The following is a 17,500-nucleotide window of genomic DNA, read 5'->3' on the forward strand; positions in this document are numbered from 1 at the left end:
TGTCCTCACAGTGTCCCCAGTGTCTGTCTGTCTGCCTGTCTGTCCACCTGTCTGTCTGTCTGTCTTCAGTCTGTCTGTCCTCAGAGTGTCTGTCTGTCTGTCTGTCTGTCTGTCTGTCTGTCCTCAAAATGTCCCCAGTATCAGACAGTCTTCAGACTGTCTGTCTGTCTGTCTGTCTTCAGAGTGTCCCCAGTGTCAGAGTGTCTTCAGCCTGTCCCGAGGAGGCTGTCTCCACTTCACCTGCAGCCAGTGTCAGCATCAGTTCTGTGGCGGCTGCAGCCAGCCCTTCTACCCCGGATCTGTGAGTCTCTGCTATCATCATATTATATCTACTCTGTGATCACCAAACCCACCAGACTCCATGTAAATAATCAGAACTTTTATCATCGTAAAACACACTTCATTCAAAGTGGACAGAAACTAAATAAAACTACCAAAAGCCGTCTTGGTTCATCTTTCCACTGTTCCAACAATCACCACTCTGGTTTGGTTGAAATAAACCCTTAATTCACCCATTTACATGTGGAGATATGCTGGCTCTATACACGCTAAAAGTCCTGATTATTTACATGGAGTCTGGTGGAGATATGCTGGCTCTATACACGCTAAAAGTCCTGATTATTTACATGGAGTCTGGTGGAGATATGCTGGCTCTATACACGCTAAAAGTCCTGATTATTTACATGGAGTCTGGTGGGTTTGGTGACGGAGATTTCAGGGGTTGTGAGTCTCTTATCTACAGAGCTGGGTATCCTTCAGACATTTTACATACAGATACCACTTCCTCAATGATACATGTTTTATAGATTTTAATATATTTCAGGTCTGCAGTTTCTCTGCCGACTGTGGATCTAAAGGTCTTCACGCCCACCACCCCCGAGACTGTCTGTACCACCTGAGAGACTGGAGCGTGTCCCGCCTCCACCTGTTGCTACAGGTAACAATGTCCCTCCTCCACCTGTTGCTACAGGTAACAATGTCCTCCACCTGTTGCTACAGGTAACAATGTCCCTCCTCCACCTGTTGCTACAGGTAACAATGTCCCTCCTCCACCTGTTGCTACAGGTAACAATGTCCTCCACCTGTTGCTACAGGTAACAATGTCCCTCCTCCACCTGTTGCTACAGGTAACAATGTCCCTCCTCCACCTGTTGCTACAGGTAACAATGTCCCTCCTCCAGAGAGAGTAATACTATCAGAAGTTATCTCAGACTTTTCTGAAACTGCAGGATTCAGCCGACAGCTGTTTTTCTGCTAATGGTGGAGATGTGTAACCTGACTCCATCAGATGGATCGCTTCCCATTTGCTCGGCATATCCATCTGGGAACATTTCCGTTGGAGAACTTTTGGGAAGGAGGCGAAAATCCTGGTTAGCTGATTGGATTAACCATCTGTCTATCACCACCTATAGTTGGTGATAGACGGGCCAAATCAACCAATCAGATCAACGAAGCGTATGCAAATACAACCACAAGCCAGGCTACCACTGCTGCTGCTGCAGGCCAAGCATAGCTCGTTAGCTCAGCAAGCGAGCAACATGTCGGTAAAGGAGATTTGCCGTTTGTGTAACGAGAATTTAGGAATAAAAGGCCCCATTTCAGGTTCCCGCTCCATATTCCAAAAGAAGGATCCAAGAGGAAAAAGCATTAGCGAGCAGCTAACAGAATTAGGGCTACCGCTGTCTGAAAATCCTGGTTAGCTGATTGGATAAACCATCTGTGTATCACCACCTCTTCTCTTTGCATCACACCTAAACCCGCCTCATAACCAGCGCTGATTGGTCGGTCGTTTGGCCAACGGCTCCAGATGTTCTCTATCTCAAGATGCCAGACTGATCTGGGAGTAGAAAACTGGAGCTCGCCAGATCAGGAGGCTCTCACCAGGCTATGAGATGTGTTAACACAGTTTGATTTTAACTTTGTATGTGTCTCAGTATTACAGAGTGTCTCCTTCCTGGGTGGAAGCAGCCAATAGCAGCTCAGCTCACATCAGTCAGACAGGTGAGGTGTGTTTGGTTCTGGAGCTGAGAGACGACGGCAGCCGGGCAGAGGAGCCCTGTGGACGCCCAGCACCACCCGAGTACCGAGGACACTGCCAGTAAGTTAGTCTCCACCCGTCTCTACTGCCAGAGCACCAGCATATCTCCACCAGACTCCATGTAAATAATCAGGACTTTTAGGGTGTATAGAGTCAGCATATCTCCACCAGACTCCATGTAAATAATCAGGACTTTTAGCGTGTATAGAGTCAGCATATCTCCACCAGACTCCATGTAAATAATCAGGACTTTTAGCGTGTATAGAGTCAGCATATCTCCACCAGACTCCATGTAAATAATCAGGACTTTTAGCGTGTATAGAGTCAGCATATCTCCACCAGACTCCATGTAAATAATCAGGACTTTTAGCGTGTATAGAGTCAGCATATCTCCACCAGACTCCATGTAAATAATCAGGACTTTTAGCATGTATAGAGCCAGCATATCTCCACCAGACTCCATGTAAATAATCAGGACTTTTAGCGTGTATAGAGCCAGCATATCTCCACCAGACTCCATGTAAATAATCAGGACTTTTAGCATGTATAGAGTCAGCATATCTCCACCAGACTCCATGTAAATAATCAGGACTTTTAGTGTGTATAGAGCCAGCATATCTCCACCAGACTCCATGTAAATAATCAGGACTTTTAGTGTGTATAGAGCCAGCATATCTCCACCAGACTCCATGTAAATAATCAGGACTTTTAGCATGTATAGAGTCAGCATATCTCCACCAGACTCCATGTAAATAATCAGGACTTTTAGCGTGTATAGAGTCAGCATATCTCCACCAGACTCCATGTAAATAATCAGGACTTTTAGCATGTATAGAGTCAGCATATCTCCACCAGACTCCATGTAAATAATCAGGACTTTTAGCGTGTATAGAGCCAGCATATCTCCACCAGACTCCATGTAAATAATCAGGACTTTTAGCGTGTATAGAGCCAGCATATCTCCACAAGACTCCATGTAAATAATCAGGACTTTTAGTGTGTATAGAGCCAGCATATCTCCACCAGACTCCATGTAAATAATCAGGACTTTTAGCGTGTATAGAGCCAGCATATTTCCACCAGACTCCATGTAAATAATCTCTGTCAGGGTGTACTATCATTGGACAGATATTAGAGGATAACAGACAGTACTGTCTCCACCCGTCTGCTCCGTCAGGGTGCACTATAAGGAGCGATTGGTGGAGCTGATCAACCGTTGCCGTGCCGATCCGGCGGTCCTGTTCACCGTGGCGGAGATGAAGGCGGAGCTTCAGCGCTGGAACATCGCCATGCCGACCAGGAAACCAGAGGAACCGGAGCTGCTGCCGCCCACGATGGTACATATCCATAACAATATACTACACCACATCCCATAACAACACAATATACTATACCTCACCCCCACCCCCCACCAAACGACCGCGGAGACCCACCTTGAGGAACCCACCCGCACTACTACCTGCCCCACGAATGACCGGAATGCCAGGTCTGCCCCCCACCTGGAGAATCTGACCCCCACCCCTGGAGACATCTCCCCACCTGGAGACATCTGCCCCCAGAGACATCTGACCCTCCCACCTGGAGACATCTGCCCCCCCCACCTGGAGACATCTGACCCCCAGAGACATCTGACCCCCCCCAGTGCTACATGTAGCTACGTGCTAACTTCGGGGGAACCTCTAATCTGGGCTGCTGATGCTGCTAACGTTTCTCTTTTCTTCTGGAACATTCAGTCCATTTTGTAGTTCTCTTTTCTTCTGGAACATTCAGTCCATTTTGTAGTTCTTGGTTTACAAGTATTGTTCAAGACACGATGTGAGCATGTGCAGAACAGACGCCATCTCTGACAGCTCGCTACGGCTACACCACGTGGACAAACCCATACGATACGATATATACCGTATATATAAAAATCGATAAATCGTTTCACATTCGTATCGTGATTCAAGCTCTCAGACAAGCTCAAAGAATTCATACTTTCAAACGTTCATACTTTTTAAATTACAAAAATATATATTTTTATTTATTTTTTAATTTTTTAATTGTCTGTCTACTGGAATCCCACGGTGACAGTAACTATATTTACATACTGTGAATCGTCTTTTAAATAATATTTGTTATGGGCAGTTGGTGGTTGTGTTGAGCCGCCAACAGGTGACTGAGAGCCCTGTGTACAACTCAGTGGTCCCTGAAAGCACCTTCATCTGGTGGTGCTTTCAGGGACCATGTGTAGCCGTAGCTCTGCACATGCTCACATTGTGTCTTCACACCCAGAATCCTTCTCACATTTACCCAGAATGCATCTGTGGGGAGTCTCTGCACATGCTCACATCGTGTGTCGGTACCACAATCCGTTCTGCACACCGTTCTGTGCAAAATGATAATCCTGTTTCACGAGGATTTACGACACTGCACGATCTGTTCCACGCTTCCGGTCGTAGTTGTAGCGGTCTGCCGTTAGCCTCCACCGGGAAGCTAACGCTAGTTTAGCTAACAGCTAATTTGGCTAACCGCTAGCTGAGACAGCATGTAAAAGACCCTCAAACCTGACAATAACCGTTAAAATATATAACACTTACATCAGTTCTACTTTACTTGTGCTGATTTAAAATACAACCAATCAATACTTGTCTTTATAGTTATTACTGTAAAGTCTTAATGTAGCTGTAGCCTCCTTTCCCCCAGTGTTTAGACTGAATCAAGCTGTCAGCTAGCGGTTAGCCCAATTAGCTGTTAGCTAAACTAGCATTAGCTTCCCAGTGGAGGCTAACGGCAGGCCGCTACAACTACGACCGGAAGCGTGGAACAGATCGTGCAGTGTCGAAAATCCCATGGAGGTATTAAGAGAACTCGTAAACCGGGTTATCATCTTGCGCATGAGCAGAATGGATCATGTACCGACATCCTGTCTTTACACCCAGAATCCTTCTCACATTTACCCAGAATGCATCTGTGTGGAGTCTCTGCACATGCTCACATCGTGTCTTCACAGTCTCTGTCCGTCACAAGATGGCGTGATATATAGATTTGTTGTATTTTGGTGTTTTTGACCCTTAGTTCAGCGTGTTTTTGGGCGCGTCCCGCCCTTTGGGTCTTGAACGTGCTGCTAAACTCTGTTACAGTCTTCAGCTGTCGTGGCGGACAGGAAGTGATGACGCTGCGCAGGAAGCTGTGTGCTGAACTAAACTCCCAGTGACATCATGGCATACTTCAGCTGGTGCCTTCTGATTGGCTCGTTGGTTGCCGTGGAAACGCAGCCAGAGAAACAAACAGACTTTAGTAGAGGAAGAAGAAGAAGAATGAAAACGGGACCAAAGACGCAGCGAGCAGCCAATCAGAGTTCAGGACGGATGATGCTAACTGATGCTAACGATGCTAACAACTATCTCCTCGTTCTGTTTCAGCACCAGTTAGCATGTGTTAGCATTTTAGCAAATGTAAGCTAACACATTTATGCTATCACATGCTAACTGGCGCTTACATGTACTGAATCATTAGTTAGCATATTTTAGCATTTTAGTATATATTAGCATGTGATAGCAGTATGTTTAAACTGACATATGCTAACATGTTAAAATATGCTAAAATGCTAACATATGCTAACACTGCTAATATATAATGTGATGTTAGCATGTGTTAACAAATTTAAGCTAAGACATGCATGTTATCACATGCTAATATATGCTAACACTGCTAACATGCCTACATATGATTATATTATATGAAACATGTGTTAGCATGTGTTAGCCTGTTTTATATTGTGTATGCTACGTTAGCAGTGTGAGCATATGTTAGCATGTGTTGAGGAGTTGATCCTTCTACTTGAGTTATTTCTGCACTTTAACTGTTTGAAGACACTTATTTAATAAATAAATAAATCTTAATACTTCCCTTCGTACTTCATGCACATACTATACTATGACTTTTTATACTTTTTTCAACATACTATATTGTGACTTTTTATACTTTTTACGACATACTATACTATGACTTTTTATACTTTTTTCGACATACTATACTGTGACTTTTTATATCTTTTCGACATACTATACTATGACTTTTTATATTTTTATGACATACTATACTATGACTTTTTATATTTTTACAACATACTATACTGTGACTTTTTATACCTTTTCGACATAATATACTGTGACTTTTTATACTTTTTTCAACATACTATACTGTGACTTTTTATACTTTTGTCAGCATACTATACTATGACTTTTTATACTTTTTTGACATACTATACTGTGACTTTTTATACTTTTTTGACATACTATACTGTGACTTTTTATACCTTTTCGACATACTATACTATGACTTTTTATATTTTTATGACATACTATACTATGACTTTTTATATTTTTACAACATACTATACTGTAACTTTTACATTTTTTCGACATACTATACTATGACTTTTTATATTTTTATGACATACTATACTATGACTTTTTATATTTTACAACATACTATACTGTAACTTTTACATTTTTTTTCGACATACTTTACTATGACTTTATACTTTTTCGACATACTATACTGTGACTTTTTATATTTTTACAACATACTATACTGTAACTTTTTATACTTTTTTCAACATACTATACTGTGACTTTTTTCGACATACTATACTGTGACTTTTTATACTTTTTCGACATACTATACTGTGACCTTTTATACTTTTTTTGACATACTATACTATGACTTTTTATACTTTTTTCAACATACTATACTGTGACTTTTTATACTTTTGTCAGCATACTATACTATGACTTTTTATACCTTTTCGACATACTATACTGTGACTTTTTATACTTTTTCGACATACTATACTGTGACCTTTTATACTTTTTTTGACATACTATACTATGACTTTTTATACTTTTTTCAACATACTATACTGTGACTTTTTATACTTTTGTCAGCATACTATACTATGACTTTTTATACCTTTTCGACATACTATACTGTGACTTTTTCTACTTTTTACGATATACTATACTGTGACTTTTTATACTTTTTACGACATACTATACTGTGACTTTTTATACTTTTTTCGACATACTATACTGTGACTTTTTATACCTTTTCGACATACTATACTATGACTTTTTATATTTTTATGACATACTATACTATGACTTTTTATATTTTACAACATACTATACTGTAACTTTTACATTTTTTTTCGACATACTTTACTATGACTTTATACTTTTTCGACATACTATACTGTGACTTTTTATACTTTTTTCGACATACTATACTGTGACTTTTTATACCTTTTCGACATACTATACTATGACTTTTTATATTTTTACAACATACTATACTGTAACTTTTTATACTTTTTTCAACATACTATACTGTGACTTTTTATACTTTTTTCAACATACTATACTGTGACTTTTTATACTTTTGTCAGCATACTATACTATGACTTTTTATACCTTTTTGACATACTATACTGTGACTTTTTATACTTTTTACGACATACTATACTGTGGCTTTTTATACTTTTTTTTCACATACTATACTGTGACTTTTTTATACCTTTTCACATACTATACTATGACTTTTATATTTTTTATGACATACTATACTATGACTTTTTATATTTTACAACATACTATACTGTAACTTTTATATTTTTTTCACATACTATACCTATGACCTTTTTATATTTTTATGACATAATTATACTATGACTTTTTATATTTTACAACATACTATACTGTAACTTTTTACATTTTTTTTACATTACTTTTACTATGACTTTATACTTTTTCTCGACATACTATACTGTGACTTTTTTATACTTTTTTCGACATACCTATACTGTGACTTTTTATACCCTTCAGACATACTATACTATGACTTTTTATATTTTTACAACATACCATACATGTAACTTTTTATACTTTTTTTCAACATACTATACTATGACTTTAACCTTTCTTTTCGACATACTATACTATGACTTTTTATATCTTTTTCACATACTATACTATGACTTTTTTATATTTTTACAACAGACCAACTAACTTTTTATATTTTTTTTTCAACATACTATACTGTGACTTTTTTTCGACATACTATACTTTGACTTTTTATACTTTTGTCAAACATACTATACTATGACCTTTTTATACTTTTTACATACTATAACTGACTTTTAATACTTTTTAACATACTATACTGTGACTCTTATACTTTTTAATTTTACATACATACTGTGACTTTTTACTTTTTTTTTACATACTATACTGTGACTTTTTATAATTTTTCACATACTATACTATGACTTTTATATTTTTATGACATACTACTAATGACTTTTATATTTTACAACATACATACTGTAACTTTACTTTTCACATACTTTTACTATGACTTTACCTTTTTCACATACTATACTGTGACTTTTTATACTTTTTTTTCTCACATAATACTGTGACTTTTATAACTTTTCTCACATACTATACTCATGACTTTATATTTTTACAACATACTATAACTGTAACTTTTTATACTTTTTTCAACATACTATACTGTGACTTTTTATATTTTTTAACATACTATACTGTGACTCTTTTTATACTTTTGTCAGCATACTATACTATGACTTTTTATACCTTTTCACATACTATAATTGTGACTTTTATACTTTTACTACATACCATAATTGTGACTTTTTATACTTTTTTTTACATACTATACTGTGACATACCCACTACCAATAATGACTTTATATTACAACAACATAATTGTAACTTTTAATTTTTTTTTCAACATACTATAACTGTGACTTTTTATATTTTTTTTAACATACTATACTGTGACTTTTATACCTTTGTCAGCATACTATACTATGACTTTTATACCTTTTCACATACATATTGTGGACTTTTATACTTTTTTGACATACCTATACTGTGACTTTTATACTTTTTTCTCACATACTATAACTGTGACTTTTATACTTTTTCACATAATTATACTATGACTTTTTATATTTTATGACATACTATACTATGACTTTTATATTTTATAAACATACTATACTGTAACTTTTACATTTTTTTTCAACTACTTTTACTTACATGACTTATACCTTTTCTCACATACCATACTGTGGACTTTTATACTTTTTTCACATACTATACTGTGACTTTTTATACCTTTTCACATACTATACTATGACTTTTTATATTTTTACAACATACTATATTGTAACTTTTTATACTTTTTTTCAACATAATTATACTGTGACTTTTTATACTTTTTTAACATAATTATACTGTGACTTTTTATACTTTTGTCAGCATACTATAATTATGACCTTTTATACCTTTTCAACATACATACACTGTGACTTTTTATACTTTTTAATTATATTACAATTATACTGGATCTTTTTATACTTTTTCTACATACTATACTGTGACTTTTTATACCTTTTCACATAATACTATACTATGACTTTTATATTTTTATGACACTATACTCATGACTTTTTATATTTTTACAACATACCATACATAACTTTTAAATTTTTTTTGACATACTATACTATGACTTTTTATATTTTTATGACATACTATACCTATGATCTCTTTTATATTTTACAACATACTATACTGTAACTTTACTTTTTTTTTCACATAACTTTTACTATGACTTTTATACATTCTTTTCGACATAACTATACTGTGACTTTTTATACTTTTTTTCACATACCATACTGTGACTTTTTTATACCTTTTCACATACTATACTATGACTTTTTATATTTTTACAACATACATACTGTAACTTTTTATACTTTTTTTCAACATACCATACTATGACCTTTATATACTTTTTCTGACATACTCATACTATGACTTTTATATCTTTTCGACATACCATACTATGACTTTTATATTTTTACAACAACCACTAACTTTTTATATTTATTTCAACATACTATACTGTGACTATTTTCACATAACTATACTGTGACTTTTTATACTTTTTCTACATACTATAACTGTGACTTTTATACTTTTTTTGACATAACTATACTATGACTTTTTATACTTTTTGTCAGCATAACATATACCATGACTTTTTATACCTTTTCTACATACTCATACTGTGACCTTTTATACTTTTTATTTTACATACCATATTATGACTTTTTATACTTTTGTCAGCATACTATACTGTGATTCTTATACTTTGTCAGCATACTATACTATGACTTTTTATACCTTTTCAACATACTATACTGTGACTTTTTATACTTTTTACTCTATTATTAATTATACTGTGACTTTTTATACTTTTTTCTCTTTCACATACTATACTGTGACTTTTTATACCTTTTCTACATAATCATACTGTGACTTTTTATACTTTTTCAACATAACTATACTTGTGGACTCTTTTAATTTTTTACAGCACACTATACTAAGTGACTTTTATACCTTTTCACATACTATACTGTGACTTTTATACTTTTTTAATTTACATACTATACTGTGACTTTTATACTTTTTTTTTTCACATACCATACTGTGACTTTTATATCTTTTCCACAATCATACTGTGACCTTTTTATACTTTTTTAACATAATAACTATGACTTTTATACTTTTTTCTCAACATACTATACTGTGACTTTTATACTTTTTGTCACATACTATACTATGACCTTTTATACCTTTTTTCACATACTATACAGGACTTTTATACTTTTTTCACATAACTATACTGTGACCTTATTTTTTTATAATCTTTTAACATACTATACTATGACTTTTATACTTTTAGACATACATACCATGACTTTATACTTTAAAACATACTATACTGTAACTTTTACTTTTTTCACATACTTTACTATGACTTTATAACTTTTTCACATAATTATAATTGTGACTTTTACTTTTTTTCTCACATAATTATACTGTGACTTTTATACCTTTTCACATAATATACTATGACCTTTTATATTTTTACAACATACTATACTGTAACTTTTACTTTTTTTCAACATACCTATACTTGACTTTTTAATTCTTTTTCCATAATTATACTGGCTTTTATACTTTTGTCAGCATAACTATACTATGACTTTTATACCTTTTTCACATACTATACTGTGACTTTTATACCTTTTACACATAATTATACTATTTTTTTATTTTTTTTCACATAATTATACCTTTATATCTTTTCACATACTATACAGACTTTATATTTAACATAATACTATGACTATATTTTACAACATACTCACTGACTTTTATTTTTACATACCATAATTAACTTTATATTTAATAACTATACTATGACTCTTTTATTTTACAACATAATTATACTGTAACTTTTACTTTTTCTGACATACTTTACTATATGACTTTATACTTTTTTCTACATAATTATAATTGTGACTCTTTTTATACTTTTTTCTCACATAATATACTGTGACTTTTTTATACCTTTTCTGACATACCATACTATGACTTTTATATTTAAACATAATTATAATTGTAACTTTTTATACTTTTACATACTATACTATGACTTTTAATTCATCACTAAATAGACTTTTATATTTTATGACATACTATACTATGACTTTTTATATTTTACAAACATACCATACTGTAACTCTTTACTTTTTTCTCACATACTCTTTACTATGACTTTTATACTTTTTTTCGACATACTATACTGTGACTTTTTATACTTTTTCGACATACTATACTGTGACTTTTTATACCTTTTCACATACCATACTATGACTTTTTATATTTTACAACATACCATAATTGTAACTTTTATAACTTTTTTCAACATAACTATACTGTGACTTTTATACTTTTTTTAACATACTATACTGTGACTTTTTATACCTTTTGTCAGCATACTATACTATGACTTTTTATAACCTTTCTTCGACATACTATACTGTGACTTTTTTATACTTTTTACTTACATACTATACTGTGACTTTTATACTTTTTCTCACATACTATACTGTGACTTTTATACCTTTCACATACTATACTATGACTTTTTTATATTTTATGACATACTATACCATGACTTTTATATTTTTACAACATACTATAACTGTAACTTTTAAATTTTTCTACATACTATACTATGACTTTTTATATTTTTATGACATACTATACTATGACTTTTTATATTTTACAACATACTATACTGTAACTTTTACATTTTTTTTCGACATACTTTACTATGACTTTATACTTTTTCGACATACTATACTGTGACTTTTTATACTTTTTTCGACATACTATACTGTGACTTTTTATACCTTTTCGACATACTATACTATGACTTTTTATATTTTTACAACATACTATACTGTAACTTTTTATACTTTTTTCAACATACTATACTATGACTTTTTATACCTTTTCGACATACTATACTATGACTTTTTATATCTTTTCGACATACTATACTATGACTTTTTATATTTTTACAACAGACCACTAACTTTTTATATTTATTTCAACATACTATACTGTGACTATTTTCGACATACTATACTGTGACTTTTTATACTTTTTCGACATACTATACTGTGACTTTTTATACTTTTTTTGACATACTATACTATGACTTTTTATACTTTTGTCAGCATACTATACTATGACTTTTTATACCTTTTCGACATACTATACTGTGACTTTTTATACTTTTTACGACATACTATACTGTGACTTTTTATACTTTTGTCAGCATACTATACTGTGACTTTTTATACTTTTGTCAGCATACTATACTATGACTTTTTATACCTTTTTCGACATACTCATAACTGTGACTTTTATACTTTTTTACTAAATACACTATACTGTGACTTTTTATACTTTTTTCGACATACTATACTGTGACTTTTTATACCTTTTCGACATACTATACTGTGACTTTTTATACTTTTTTCAACATACTATACTGTGACTTTTTATACTTTTGTCAGCATACTATACTATGACTTTTTATACCTTTTCGACATACTATACTATGACTTTTTATATTTTTACGACATACTATACTGTAACTTTTTATACTTTTTTCAACATACTATACTATGACTTTTTATACCTTTTCGACATACTATACTATGACTTTTTATATTTTTATGACATACTATACTATGACTTTTTATACTTTTTTCAACATACTATACTGTGACTTTTTTTCGACATACTATACTATGACTTTTTATACTTTTTACGACATACTATACTGACCTTTTAAATTTTTTTCGACATACTATACTATGACTTTTTATATTTTTACAACATACTATACTGTAACTTTTTATACTTTTTTCAACATACTATACTATGACTTTTATATCCCTTTCGACATACCAACAAGAAAGACCTTTTATATTTTATGACATACCTATACTATGACTTTTTATACCTTTTTTCAACATACATACTGTGACTTTTTTCTATATTACCATACTCATGACTTTTATACTTTTTAATTACATACTATACTGACCTTTTAAATTTTTTTCGACATACTATACTATGACTTTTTATATTTTTACAACATACTATACTGACCTTTTACATTTTTTTCGACATACTATACTGACCTTTTACATTTTTTTCGACATACTATACTATGACTTTTTATATTTTTATGACATACTATGACTTTTTATATTTTTACAACATACTATACTGTAACTTTTTATACTTTTTTCAACATACTATACTATGACCTTTTATACCTTTTCGACATACTATACTATGACCTTTTATACTTTTTTCAGCATACTATGACTTTTTATATTTTTATGACATACTATGACTTTTTATACTTTTTTCAACATACTATACTGACTTTTTTTCAACATACTATACTGACTTTTTTTCGACATACTATACTGTGACTTTTTATACTTTTTTCAACATACTATACTGTGACTTTTTATACTTTTTACGACATACTATGACTTTTTATACTTTTTTCGACGTACTATAATGACTTTTTATACCTTTTCGACATACTATACTGACCTTTTAATTTTTTTCAACATACTATACTGTGACTTTTTATATTTTTACAACATACTATGACTTTTTTCAACATACTATACTATGACTTTTCGACTACGACGTTTTACAACCAATTCTACCTCAATTGTTTCCATGACAACCTGCTGTTTATAGATGACATATGTTTTTTAGGGAAATTTACACAACGAATTGAAGACTTTAGGTTCTTTTGGTGAAGTCATGATATCTGTTTGACACAAATCACTTCTTTAAAATTAGTTTTCCAGACAAACTTTATTCATTACATACAGTTTACTACACCATTAAAACCGGTTGTGTGACCCACAATGCACTGCTCTCTTCACGATTTGAGTGGCGGAGCGTCGTCTCTGAGCGGACTGAAGGCATCGATCTCAGTAACGAGCCTCTCGGCAACGGCTCGGCTGTTGGCGGCCACGATTCGTCGGGACATCAAGTCCAACTCTCCTCCTGAACACAGAAAGGCTCAGAGTCACTCTATTACATCATCTCAGTCAGTCTCTGTTACATCATCTCAGTCAGTCTCTGTTACATCATCTCAGTCAGTCTCTGTTACATCATCTCAGTCAGTCTCTGTTACATCATCTCAGTCAGTCTCTGTTACTACATCATCTCAGTCAGTCTCTGTTACATCATCTCAGTCAGTCTCTGTTACATCATCTCAGTCAGTCTCTGTTACATCATCTCGGAGTCACTCTCTATTACATCATCTCAGAGTCACTCTCTATTACATCATCTCAGTCAGTCTCTGTTACATCATCTCAGTCGGTCAGTCTCTGTTACATCATCTCGGAGTCACTCTCTATTACATCATCTCAGAGTCACTCTCTATTACATCATCTCAGAGTCACTCTCTATTACATCATCTCAGTCAGTCTGTTACATCATCTCAGAGTCACTCTCTATTACATCATTTCAGAGTCAGTCTCTGTTACATCATCTCAGAGTCAGTCTCTATTACATCATCTCAGAGTCAGTCTTTGTTACATCATCTCAGAGTCAGTCTCTATTACATCATCTCAGAGTCAGTCTCTGTTACATCATCTCAGAGTCAGCCTCTATTATATCATCTCAGAGTCAGGCTTTCACTCAGCGACAACTAAAAAGCAGCGATGGTAACGTCAAATACAAACACTCCACAGCGACTCTAGGGGGCGCTGTTTGGCAAAAATGTAAACTGCATATTTAATGTGGGGCTTCATGGACTCTGTGTTTAGCTTTTTTTAAATGTTTAATTTCATGATTCTGTCTCTGGTATCCAGAGGCTACTGAGCTGAACCACGTCTTTACCGTCCACGTCCATCAGGACCCCCCCGGCCTCGGACACGATCAGCGAGCCAGCGGCCACGTCCCAAACGTGGATCCCCATCTCGTAATACGCCTCCACACAGCCGGACGCCACCAGACACATGTTGACCGCCGCCGTGCCAGCACCGCGCACGCTGGAAACACACCAGAACACAGGAACACTGTTACAGAGACAGTACTACTGCAGTATCAGCAGCTTTACTGCAGTATCAGCAGTATTACTGCAGTATCAGCAGCTTTACTGCAAAATCACCCTTCAAACACACAACTATGGTTACAGAGACAGTATTACTGCAGCATCAGACAGACAATATTTATACGGAGACCGTAATACTGCTGTATCAGCAGTATTTCTGCAGTATCAGCAGTTTTACTGCAGTATCAGCAGTACTACCGCAGTATCAGCAGTATTACTGCAGTCTTACCCATGGACGGGGATGCAGAGGATGTTCTTCAGGCTGGAGAAGATCTTCTCTACAACTTCAGGGTCTCTGCTGGATCCAAACTCTGTGGCGATCATCGACTGCTTCACGTCTGACCCAAACAAACACATCACACTTAGCTTAATTAGATTAATGTGATTAGTGATGAGTTAAGTGTGTGATTAATGTGATTATTGATGAGTTAAGTTTGTGATTACTGTGATTATTGATCAGTTAAGTTTGTGATTACTGTGATTATTGTGATTATTGATGAGTTAAGTGTGTGATTAATGTGATTAGTGATGAGTAAAGTGTGATTGCTGCTGATTAATGTGATTATTGATGAGTTAAGTGTGTGATTAATGTGATTATTGATGAGTTAAGTGTGTGATTGCTGCTGATTAATGTGATTATTGATGAGTTAAGTGTGTGATTACTGTGATTAATGTGATTATTGATGAGTTAAGTGTGTGATTAATGTGATTATTGATGAGTTAAGTGTGTGATTGCTGCTGATTAATGTGATTATTGATGAGTTAAGTGTGTGATTATTGTGATTAGTGATGAGTTAAGTGTGTGATTATTGTGATTAGTGATGAGTAAAGTGTGTGATTAATGTGATTATTGTGATTATTGATGAGTAAAGTGTGTGATTATTGATGAGTTAAGTGTGTGATTATTGTGATTAGTGATGAGTAAAGTGTGATTGCTGCTGATTAATGTGATTATTGATGAGTTAAGTGTGTGATTGCTGCTGATTAATGTGATTATTGAGGAGTTAAGTGTGTGATTAATGTGATTAGTGATGAGTAAAGTGTGATTGCTGCTGATTAATGTGATTATTGATGAGTTAAGTGTGTGATTAATGAGATTATTGATGAGTTAAGTGTGTGATTGTGATTATTGATGAGTAAAGTGTGATTAATGTGACTATTGTGATTATTGATGAGTAGTTGATTAATGTGATTATTGATGAGTTAAGGTGTGATTAATGTGATTATTGATGAGTTAAGGTGGATTAATATATTGATGAGTTAAGGTGTGATTATTGTGATTATTGATGAGTAATGGTTGATTAATGTGATTATTGATGAGTAAAATGTGATTAATGTGATTATTGATGAGTTAAGTGTGTGATTAATGTGATTATTGATGAGAAAAGTGTGATTAATGTGATTATGATGGTAAAGTGTGATATTGATGGTAAAGTGTGTTATTGATGAGTGTGTGATTAATTATTATTGATGAGATTTATATTGATGAGTTAAGGTGATTAATTGATTATTATGAGTAATGTGTGATTAGTGATTATTGATGAGTAAAGGGATATTGATGAGTTTATTATGTATATTGATAAAGTGTGTATATTGATGAGTTATGTGGATTAATTGATATTATGAGTTAAGTGTGTGATTAATTGATTATTGATGAGTAAAGTGTGTGATTAATGTATTGATGAAAGTGATATTAGATTATTGTGATTAATGATTATTGATGAAGTGTGGATTAATTGATATGAGTTGTGGTGATTATTGTGATTATTATGAGTAGATAATGATTATTGATAGTGATTGTATTATTATGTATTATATATATTATAATAGTATTATGAGTATATGTATATTATAGTAATGATTATT

General features: G+C 33.5%; 2 protein-coding genes across 3 annotated transcripts in view; one reads left to right on the top strand and one right to left on the bottom strand.

Moving 5' to 3' along the window:
* Positions 1 to 182: 182 nt before the first annotated feature.
* On the top strand, positions 183 to 5,234 carry LOC120555314 (E3 ubiquitin-protein ligase RNF31-like; the record flags this gene model as incomplete). The annotated part of the gene is given in 6 exon segments (XM_039793977.1): positions 183 to 301; positions 824 to 937; positions 1,935 to 2,098; positions 3,216 to 3,375; positions 4,166 to 4,379; positions 5,161 to 5,234. Coding segments are annotated over 6 exon segments (845 nt in total), but the record flags the coding sequence as incomplete, so codon positions are not given.
* A 9,132-nt stretch (positions 5,235 to 14,366) lies between these two features.
* impa1 (inositol monophosphatase 1) overlaps positions 14,367 to 17,500 on the bottom strand; it is a 10,056-nt gene continuing 6,922 nt past the window's right edge. For both annotated transcript variants that reach the window (XM_039793979.1, XM_039793978.1), the window contains 3 exons: positions 15,864 to 15,972; positions 15,421 to 15,572; positions 14,367 to 14,580 (listed from right to left, as the gene is read on the bottom strand). In XM_039793979.1, the coding sequence (XP_039649913.1) occupies positions 14,453 to 14,580; positions 15,421 to 15,572; positions 15,864 to 15,972 (389 nt within the window). In that variant the 3' untranslated portion in view covers positions 14,367 to 14,452. The remainder of the gene's footprint in view (positions 14,581 to 15,420; positions 15,573 to 15,863; positions 15,973 to 17,500) is intronic.

Source organism: Perca fluviatilis, unplaced genomic scaffold (genome assembly GCF_010015445.1).
Source record: "Perca fluviatilis unplaced genomic scaffold, GENO_Pfluv_1.0 PFLUV_unplaced_scaf_73, whole genome shotgun sequence".
NCBI classification, from domain to species: domain Eukaryota; kingdom Metazoa; phylum Chordata; class Actinopteri; order Perciformes; family Percidae; genus Perca; species Perca fluviatilis.